The 11,182-nt window shown below is 44.8% G+C and overlaps 1 protein-coding gene across 1 annotated transcript; it reads right to left on the bottom strand.

The window, feature by feature from the left end:
• Nucleotides 1–16: 16 nt before the first annotated feature.
• On the bottom strand, nucleotides 17–8,708 carry LOC106585312 (hepatocyte nuclear factor 1-alpha-like). The gene is made up of 8 exons (XM_082968379.1): nucleotides 8,422–8,708; nucleotides 7,309–8,064; nucleotides 5,264–5,466; nucleotides 4,902–5,047; nucleotides 3,232–3,373; nucleotides 555–701; nucleotides 297–412; nucleotides 17–127 (listed from the first exon to the last, which is right to left on the bottom strand). Exons 1-8 carry the CDS (start codon nucleotides 8,706–8,708, stop codon nucleotides 17–19), a joined length of 1,908 nt encoding a protein of 635 aa, XP_082824505.1.
• Nucleotides 8,709–11,182: the final 2,474 nt, after the last annotated feature.

The raw sequence follows: 11,182 nt of genomic DNA on the forward strand, positions 1-11,182 counted from the left end.
CATGAGGTAGTACTTGTTAAAAGTTCATTTGTGGAATGTCTTTCCTTCTTAATGCGGTTGAGCCAATCAGTTGTGTTGTGACAACGTAGGGTTGTTCTGTCTCCTCTTCGGGGTCTGTTGTCAGAATCTAACCAATGCAAAAGTCATTATCAGATTCAATCAACATTAATACTATTTCTGATCATTAGCCGGTGAGTCTAGACTTTTCTGTACCTGTATCCTATAACTTAGCCTATATGTAAGCGATTATTAATGGCATCACTTTTCATATTGGTAAATATTTGGCTTCACAGTACCTCTCCGACTGCGCTTAGACTGATCAGTGTTCCAAGGCTGCTGCTGTCAGTGACAACCATGGCTTGGGACAGTAGGCTGGACGGAGGGTAGGGAGACATACTGGACTTGCTGTACACTGCAATGGAGAAATTGAGAGCAGAGATACTTTATGAAACCCTTGTTAGTTCTAGCTATTATGTCACTTATTCCTTGTTTAATACATGTATTTATGTCAACAGGGCAAATTAAGGAATAACATGCTGCCACTGTGGCCTTACTGTGACATGGAAGCCCTGTCATGGTTGCCATGAAAGGACTGTGGCCCATATGATTCTGAAACTGCTGTGTGAGTTGCTGCTGGAAAGAGATTGGCTGAAGGGTGGTGAACCCGCCTCCCACGTTGTTGATGACAGGTACTGTTTGACCTGTTGACCAACATAGGCCAGGAAAACATGGATTAGGCTACTTTGTAAATGTCAATTAAAGTTGATATCTGACAGCTTTCTGATCATCACTGAAAAAGTAAACGATACACTACAGTGGATATATTTTGAAATGATAATTTGATAATATGCACAGACTTTTACATACACCGTAGCCAAATACATTTAAACTCAGTTTTTCACAATTTCTGACATTTAATCCTAGTAAAAAATTTCAGTTAGGATCACCACTTCCTTTTAAGAATGTGAAATGTCAGAATAATAGAAGAGAGAATGATTTATTTCAGCTTTTATTTATTTCATCACATCCCCAGTGGGTCAGAAGTTTACATACACTCAATTAGTATTTGGTAGCATTGCCTTTAAATTGTTTAACATAGGTCAAACGTTTCAGGTAGCCTTCCACAAGCTTCCCACAATAAATTGTGTGAGTTTTGGCCCATTCCTCCTGACAGAGCTGGTATAACTGAGTCAGGTTTGTAGGCCTCCTTGCTCGCACATGCTTTTTCAGTTCTGCCCACAAATTTTCTATGGGACTGAGATCAGGGCTTTGTGATGGCCACTCCAATACCTTGACTTTGTTGTCCTTAAGCCATTTTGCCAAAACTTTGGAAGTATGCTTGGGGTCATTGTCCATTTGGAAGACTCATTTGCGACCAAACTTTAACTTCCTGACTGATGTCTTGACATGTTGCTTCAATATATCCACATCATTTTCTTTCCTCATGATGCCATCTATTTTGTGAAGTGCACCAGTCCCTCCTGCATCAAAGCACCCCCACAACATGATGCTGCCACCCCCGTGCTTCACAGTTGGGATGGTGTTCTTCGGCTTGCAAGCATCCCCCTTTGTCCTCCAAACATAATGATGGTCATTATGGCCAAACAGTTCTATTTTTGTTTCATCAGACCAGAGGACATTTCTCCAAAAAGTATGATATTTGTCCCCATGTGCAGTTGCAAACCGTAGTCTGGCTTTTTTATGACGGTTTTGGAGCAGTGGCTTCTTCCTTGCTGAGAAGCCTTTCAGGTTAAGTCGAAATAGGACTTGTTTTACTGTGGATAGAGATACTTTTGTACCGGTTTCCTCCAGCATCTTCACAAGGTCCTTTGCTGTTGTTCTAGGATTGATTTGCAATTCACACCAAAGTACGTTAATCTCTAGGACACAGAACGCGCCTCCTTCCTGAGCGGTATGGCGGCTGCGTGGTCCCATGGTGTTTATACTTGCGTACTATTGTTTGTACAGATGAACGTGGTACCTTCATGCGTTTGGAAACTGCTCCCAAGGATGAACCAGACTTGTGGAGGTCTACCATTTTTTTCTGAGGTCTTGGCTGATTATTTTTTATTTTCCCATGATGTCAAGCAAAGAGGCACTGAGTTTGAAGGTAGGCCTTGAAATTCATCCACAGGTCCACCTCCAATTGATTCAAATCATGTCAATTAGCCAATCAGAAGCTTCTAAAGCCATGACATAATTTTCTGGAATTTTCCAAGCTGTTTAAAGGCACAGTCAACTTAGTGTATGTAAACTTCTGACCCACTGGAATTGTGATGCAGTGAATTATAAGTGAAATAATCTGTCTGTAAACAATTGTTGGAAATTACTTGTGTCATGCACAAAGTAGATGTCCTAACCGACTTTCCAAAACTATAGTTTGTTAACAAGAAATGTGTGGAGTGGTTGAAAAACGAGTTTTAATGACTCCAACCTAAGTGTATGTAAACTTCCGACTTCAACTGTATTAAGGATCCCCATTAGCTGCTACTAAGGCAGCAGCTACTCTTCCTGAGGTCCAGCAACATTAAGGCAGTAATGTTCTGAGCCCATTGTCATTTTCTGAGGTCCCTCTTTGTGGCATCTGACCACACGACTGAACAGTAGTCCATGTGTGACAAAACTAGGGCCTGTAGGACCTGCCTTGTTGATAGTGTTGTTAAAAAGGAAGAGCAGCGCTTTATTGACAGACTTCTCCCCATTTTAGCTACTGTTGTATCAACATGTTTTGACCATGACAGTTTACATTCCAGGGTTACTCCAAGCAGTTTAGTCACCTAAACTTGTTCAATTTCCACATTATTTAGTGCAAGATTAAGTTGAGGTTTAGTGAACGATTTGTCCCAAATACAATGCTTTTAGTTTTTGAAATATTTAGAACCAACTTATTTCTTGCCACCCATTCTGAAACTAACTGCTGCTCTTTGTTAAGTGTTGCAGTGATTTCACTCGCTGTAGTAGCTTACGTGTATAGTGTTGTGTCATCCGCATACATAGGGCACACTGGCTTTACTCAGAGCCAGTGGCATGTCAATAGTAAAGATTGAAAAAAGTAAAGGGCCTAGACAGCTGCCCTGGGGAATTCCTGATTCTGGAGAGGCTTCCATTAAAGAACACCCTCTGTGTTCTGTTAGACAGGTAACTTTTTATCCACAATATAGCAGGGGGTGTAAAGCCATTGCACGTATGTTTTTCCAGCAGCAGACTATGATCGATAATGTCATAAGTTACCTATGAGGAGAGAGAACTCTCCCAGACTCATGGCACTGGGCAAGGAGGCCATGTTAAGTCCCTGGGGGGGAGAAGGCGAGGCAGACAGACTGTGCAGTGAGGTCAGGGTGCTTACTGGGGGCAGTGGACCACCTCCTGATACCTGAGATGGGAAAGAGGGTGGTTGGCAGATAGTGACAGCCATAGATTATTGTGAGGATTGAGATGCTTTGTAAACTCAAAGGTTTATGATGGTGGGAAGTATTGTACAATCTTACTAGTTTGATGTGATATGGCTTTGTAATTTCACTGGCTTACATGATGATCTATCACTTGTGATGATATGATATGGATTGCGATCTCATTGGCTTATATTATGATGTAATAAATATGGTTTGCGATCTCATTGGCTTATTATGATGTAATATGAGTTGTGATTGCATTTGCTTATTATGATATGCGGTTTGTGATATCATTGGCTTATTATGATATAATATTATTTGTGATCACACTGGTTTGCATGATGCAGTTAATAATCTCTGTATTGTGATTATGTGAACATATTTGCTGATCTCTCTGGTTTGTGAAAATAGGAGGTTGTTTGTGATCTCACTGGTTGGTGACAATGTGTGTCGGTGTGAGATATGGTTAATGATTATACAGTGCATTCGGAAAGTATTCAGATCCCTTGATTTTTTCCCCCACATTTTATTACGTAACAGCCTTATTCTAAAATTGATTAAATCATTTTTTCCCCCTCATCAATTTACACACAATACCCCATATTGACAAAGCAAAAACATGTTTTTAGACATATTAGAAATGTAAATATCACATTTACATAAGTATTCAGACCCTTTACTCAGTACTTTGTTGAAGCACCTTTGGCAGTGATTACAGCCTCAATTTTTCTTGGGTATGACACTTCAAGCTTGGCACACCTGTATTTGGGGAGTTTCTCCCATTTTTCTCTGCAGATCTTCTCAATCTCTGTCAGGTTGGATGGGGAGTATTGCTGCACAGCTATTTTTAGGTCTCACCAGAGATGTTTGATCGGGTTCAAGTCCGGCTTCTGGCTGGGCCACTCAAGGACATTCAGAGACTTTTCCCGAAGCCACTCCTGCGTTGGCTGTGTGCTTAGGGTCGTTGTCCTGTTGGAAGGTCAACCTTTACCCCAGTCTGCGATCCTGAGTGCTCATTAGCAGGTTTTCATCAAGGATCTCTCTGTACATTGCTCCGTTCATCTTTCCCTCGATCCTGACTAGTCTCCCAGTCCCTACCAATGAAAAACATCCCCACAGCATGATGCTGCCACCACCATGCTTCACCGTAGGGATGGTGCCAGGTTTCCAGGTTTCCTCCAGACGTGACGCTTGGTTGAGTCTTGATTTCATCAGACCAGAGAATCTTGTTTCTCATGGTCTGAGAGTCCTTTAGGTGCCTTTTGGCAAACTCCAAGCGGGCTGTCATGTGCCTTTTACTGAGGAGTGGCTTCCGTCTGGCCACTCTACCATAAAGGCCTGATTGGTGGAGTGCTGCAGAGATGGTTGTCCTTTTGGAAGGTTCTCCCATCCCCACAGAGGAACTCTAGAGCTCTGTCAGAGTGACCATCGGGTTCGTAACAAAATGTGGAAAAAGGGAAGGTGTCTGAATACTTTCCGAATGCACTGTATAATGGTAGGTGATCTCACTAGTTTGTGATAGTGTGTTTCCAGGAGTGTGTGGCTGGGCTCAAGTTGGATGGGGCTGGCCAGGCGGCCTCCCAAGCCTCGGTCTCCACTGCGACCCCTCGCTGATCCCAGACTGTCACATGGGATTTGCTGGCTGTACTTCATAACTGGAAGAGAGGAAGAGTGTTAGGATGAGTTAAGATCAGGTGTTTCCTGGTATAAGGACATTTTGCACCCTGGCAGTCTTGGTTCTGTTGCTCTGTATCCCGGTACTAATAATAGTACATAACAGAACATCTGAGGACAACATGAATGATTAATTATGCTGTTTGTGGATTCAATTAATTAATATTTTTATTCACTTTGGTCTTAGTGAGTGATACCTTGCACAGGGCTGTGTGCGAGAGTGTGGTTGGTGGTGTTTGCTGATTGGCTGGTGTAAGGCGTATCGAGAGCCAATTTATGGCGGAATGCCTCCTCCTTGCGGCGGTTAGCAAACCAGTTGTACACTCGTACCTCTGTCACCAGGTTAGAGCCCAGTCCAGCCAGCTGGGACGAAGACACACCCCTCTGGAGACACTCAGCCCTGAGGGAGAGACAGAAAGGCCCCAGAGCAAGAAAAACATGTTTAAAAGGGACACGCTAAAATGACAATGACAGCTCCTATAAGCCACAGTGTGTTATATGTGCAAAAGTACTATCTCACAACACAATGAAACCTTCACTCTTGCGCAGACATTTAGAAACAAAACAGGCCAATTTGGAAAATAAGCCACTGGAGTTTTTTGAGCGAGAATTAAGACTTTCGAGTTGTAAGACGTGTATAAAAGCAACAGATACCATTAATAAGAAAGGGCTAGAAGCGTCTTATATGGTGAACTACCGAGTGGCTAGGACAGGCAAGCCCCATACTATTGTGGATGACTTAATTCTTCCTGCTTTCGCGGATATGGCTGGGACAATGCTGGGGGAAAAGGCCCAAAAAACTACACAGACAATGACTTCATCAAACAACACTGTTTCACGACGCATCAGTGACATGGCAGGAGATGTTTTGAAACAATTACTTCTTTGCATACAAGCCAGTGAATTATATGCGTTACAGCTGGATGAGTCAACAGACGTGGCGGGCCTGGCACAGCTCCTGGTATATGTCCGTTACATTTATGGGAGGTTAATTAAGGAAGACATCCTCTTCTGGAAACCAGGAACCAGGACAACAGGAGAGGATATTTTTTAAGTACTGGACAGCTTTGTGACATCAAATGGACTTTGGTGGTCAAGATGTGTTGGTATCTGTACTGATAGCGCAAAAGCCATTACAGGGAGACATAGTGGAGTGGTAACGCACATGCAAGCAGTTGCTCCAGACGCCACTTGGGTACACTGCAGCATCCACCGAGAGGCTCTCACTGCCAAGGGAATGCCTGACAGCTTGAAAGACGTTTTGGACACTACAGTGAAAATGGTTTACTTTGTTAAAGCAAAGCCCCTGAACTCTCGTATATTTTCTGCACTATGCAATGATATGGGCAGTAACCATTTAACACTTTTACAACATACAGTGCTGGTTATCAAGGGGCAAAGTATTGACACATTTTTTTGTATTGAGAGATGAGCTTAAAGTTTTCTTTACTGACCATCATTTTCACTTGTTTCTCACACGACTGGTCTATCTGGGTGATGTTTTCTCTCACCTGAATGATCTGAATCTAGGATTACAGGGACTTTCCGCAACTATATTCAATGTGCGGGACAAAATTGAGGCTATGATTAAGAAGTTGGAGCTCTTCTCTGTCTGCATTAACAAGGACAACACACAGGTCTTTCCATCATTGTATGATTTTTTTTGTGTGCAAATGAACTCAAGTTTACGGACAATGTCAAATGTGATATAACGAAGCACCTGAGTGAGTTGGGTGCGCAATTACGCAGGTACTTTACCGAAACGGATGACACAAACAACTTGATTCGTTATCCCTTTCATGCCCTGCCTCCAGTCCACTTATATCTGAACAAGATAGCCTGAGTTGGCAAATGAGGCAGGAAGGGGGAGTGAAGCAGAAGCATGAGGGCGGAAGGGGGGAGTGGAGCAGGAGCATGAGGGCGGAAGGGGGGAGTGGAGCAGGAGAATTAGGGAGGAAGGGGGGAGTGGAGCAGGAGTATGAGGGCGGAAGGGGGGAGTGGAGCAGGAGAATTAGGGAGGAAGGGGGGAGTGGAGCAGGAGTATGAGGGCGGAAAGGGGGAGTGGAGCAGGAAAATTAGGGAGGAAGGGGGGAGTGGAGCAGGAGCATGAGGCAGGAAGGGGGGAGTGGAGCAGGAGCATGAGGGCGGAAGGGGGGAGTGGAGCAGGAGCATGAGGGCGGAAGGGGGGAGTGGAGCAGGAGCATGAGGACGGAAGGGGGGAGTGGAGCAGGAGCATGAGGACGGAAGGGGGGAGTGGAGCAGGAGCATGAGGACGGATGGGGGGAGTGGAGCAGGAGAATGAGGACGGAAGGGGGGAGTGGAGCAGGAGCATGAGGACGGAAGGGGGGAGTGGAGCAGGAGCATGAGGACGGAAGGGGGGAGTGGAGCAGGAGCATGAGGACGGAAGGGGGGAGTGGAGCAGGAGCATGAGGACGGAAGGGGGGAGTGGAGCAGGAGCATGAGGACGGAAGGGGGGAGTGGAGCAGGAGCATGAGGACGGAAGGGGGGAGTGGAGCAGGAGCATGAGGACGGAAGGGGGGAGTGGAGCAGGAGCATGAGGACGGAAGGGGGGAGTGGAGCAGGAGAATGAGGACGGAAGGGGGGAGTGGAGCAGGAGCATGGGGAGGAGGGGGAGTGGAGCAGGAGAATGAGGACGGAAGGGGGGAGTGGAGCAGGAGCATGAGGGAGGAAGTGGGGAGTGGAGCAGGAGCATGAGGACGGAAGGGGGGAGTGGAGCAGGAGCATGAGGACGGAAGGGGGGAGTGGAGCAGGAGCATGAGGCAGGAAGGGGGGAGTGGAGCAGGACGATGAGGACGGAAGGGGGGAGTGGAGCAGGAGCTTGAGGCAGGAAGGGGGGAGTGGAGCAGGAGCTTGAGGCAGGAAGGGGGGAGTGGAGCAGGAGCATGAGGCAGGAAGGGGGGAGTGGAGCAGGACGATGAGGACGGAAGGGGGGAGTGGAGCAGGAGCTTGAGGCAGGAAGGGGGGAGTGGAGCAGGAGCTTGAGGGAGGAAGGGGGGAGTGGGGGACTAAATTTGATAAAGACCAAGAACAACTGACTTATTTGTACTCTTTTCTTGGTGAGAAAACATCAGGAAAAGATAGCAGAAAAGAAAGAGAATGGAAAACGGAATCAAGTAACCACCCTAAAATGTATTTGTTTTTTAAATAATTTTTACCAAATGAGTTGGACATTGTTTTGAGAAATTAAAGCTTGCATGAGAGAATAAAACCACAGCAAAGGGATGTGGCAATTTTTTGTTGTATTAATAGTTGAGGTTTGATTAAATGAAGAGATTGATGTGTATGTTGTTCAGGAGAGGATAGGGCGGAGGGCAGAGATTTGGGAGCTACTTACTGCAGCAGTTGGTCGACCAGAGCCCTCTCTCTGGCTGCCTCCTCTGAGGGTAGTGCCTCCAGCTCCTGGAATATTGGGGGTGGAAAATCAATTTCTCCCTCCTCCGAACTCTCTCCATCTCCCCTGTCCCCCTTCTCTGCTCCAGGGGTGACCCTCTCTTGCTCAAGTTCTTCCAGTGCTTGGACCAGGACCTCCCGGGACAGTCCAGAGCCCAGCAGTGCCCAGATAAGCTCGTTCTGGAGATTAGTCAGATGCCCAGGGCCCCATTTCCTCTCCTCTCCCTCCATTACACTGTTTCCTAAACCTTACCCCACTAACACAACACACAGACTACGTAGAACACAGGTCACAAACATACACATATTCACACACTAAGACAGACACACTGCAGTCATGCGCTTACAGAAAAGACAAAGAATTGTGGCTTCTTGAGTCATTACCTTTCTGTCTTTCTTCAGTTCAGGAAAATACAAAGTTTACTTTCATTTTCCCCCGTTCGATTCTCTTCTCGTCTCGTTCTGAGCTGTCTGGTTTAAGCCCTCCACCTGCTGTTAAGCTTTCAATTATTTTTTTAACCTTTTTTACCTTCCTCCCCCTTACTCTCCATGTGCTCTCTTTGAACTTTGTCCATCCCTAAAAGTGAGCAATGTGCAATCAAAAACTCTAAATGAAAATAAACTTTCTGTCACATGCAAGTTCCTTCCTGTATATCACACATACGTGAAAGGTTACAAAAATAATACAACCATTACAAATTATAATGTTCATTTTGTCAATATATTCAAAACTGACACAATTCTTTATGACACTTATAGATATTCATTTTAGGATCCAAAAAGGATGACAACAAAATTTATATTTGGCCTGCCTTAATGTAATTTACGGCTGGTTACACTATACTATACTATTTCAAATCAATTGTAATGTATAGGCCCAATGGAATGGATGTTGTAGCTTAATGTTTATCATGAACACCTGATAGGTGTGTTTTGAGACATCTTTGGAATGAATTGGACAGAGGAAATGAAAGTAGGTATTGTCCTGCACAGCACAAGAGAGCACTATTGTGTAATCTTAGACAGATGAGGTCGGATTGAGGTAGCTTTTAGATGCCATACATCTGCTGTGTTATCGTCATGATTTTGTCTAACTTTGTGCTTACTTCTGAATCAGTAATACTTAAGAACCCCTGCAGGTGGCATTGTAGCTATGCTGTATTGGTAGTGTTGCTTTCAGTGTGGCTTCAACTCCAATAACCCTCTCCTCTCCCCTTCTCTTTCCCTCCCCCTCTCTTACCTTATGCCTTCCTCCAGTTCAGCCTATCACCTGCCTTTTTGTGTTGAGCTCTCTCTCCTCTCCTCACCCCGCCCTACCCTAGGGAAGATGGCATTATACAGTATTTGAAAGGGGGGAAACTCTGAGAAACAGGGCTCCCTCTATCTTTCTGACCAGTAATTAAGTCCCATTGTGCCTTAGTTTGCACTGTTCAGAGGACAGCCTAGCGAGGGAAAAGGGGCAGGGTAGTGTGGCTTGTACTGCATTTAAATTCCATACAGTGCGTTATATCACACATTCTAGCATGCATTTGGTGTGAGAAAGTAAATATGCAGTTATGTCATTTTATTATTATATAAAAAAAAGTGTGCTGTGTTAATATGTAACCTACTGTATTTTCTGTTTCTAGAAATAACGAACCACAGAACCAGTTTACACGTTCTTTACTTGAAAAGGGAACAGAGCTACTGTTTTCCTGTTGTCCTCCTCATAGTCTCATTAATCAACCTCTCTCCCTATTTCTGCCCCCTCCTCTCTCAGCATTGTGTCCATACCGCCCTGGCACCCCCCTCTACCCCACACGCTATTCAACCCCATTGATCATGCATGCAGAAATTTAACACACCCCTTAGTTCCTGCCCGAATAGGCCCTGTCCCACTTTTGGAGATTCCTCTGCTGAGGACAGAGGCTGTGTAGTCTACACTGGGTGTCTTCAACAACATCCAACAACTCACCCAGTATAAACCTCATGGACACTTCACACACAGGGTTTATCATCCAGATCACAAACAAATAAACCTTTTCAAAACCAGTCAACAGACATGGCAATAGGAATGTAAGAAAGTTTGCCGTTTCACATGTTGAGTGATATTCTCGTTCTTAATGTCATCTGGAATTAGTTTAACAGCTTGTCATGAGTGCACCCCCTAATAGAACAAGCTGCATGTGTAAAGGGGAGTTGAAGAACCAGAGGCTTGTTTGATAATACAGTAGTTATGGTTAGTCGATTTGAAGTTTTAATGCAGATTATACTTCCCAGAGTTCCAACAGTCTTTCAGAGGCATGTGAATCAACAGCATTGTTTACCTGTATCACTCTAGGCATTGGTGCTAATGTATTACCATTGCTTGAATTATTAGAATGGCTGTTCTGAGAAGCGACATTGTGATCGGCCTCCAAACGGTTAACGAGTCACATGTTGAGTCGGTGTTGGAGAGGAGATTAGGTGGAGCTGGCTTTGGGACTAATTAAATACTTAAGACCCAGCAGTGAATGAGCAAGCACACTGCCCAAAATCACTTCCTATATGAAACACAACCCTCATCAGGGGGTTATGGGGGGGGGGGGGGGTCCTGCCAAAGTGAGGGACTGTCTTACTGATGCTAGTGTTAGGAGTAGGCGAACCAAGGCCTGGAGACACTGACACAGAATTTAAAACTATGTGGACACTTATAAGATGGTCTGTCTTTCAAAGAACATCAATTA

Source organism: Salmo salar, chromosome 24 (genome assembly GCF_965601325.2).
Source record: "Salmo salar chromosome 24, fSalSal1, whole genome shotgun sequence".
NCBI classification, from domain to species: domain Eukaryota; kingdom Metazoa; phylum Chordata; class Actinopteri; order Salmoniformes; family Salmonidae; genus Salmo; species Salmo salar.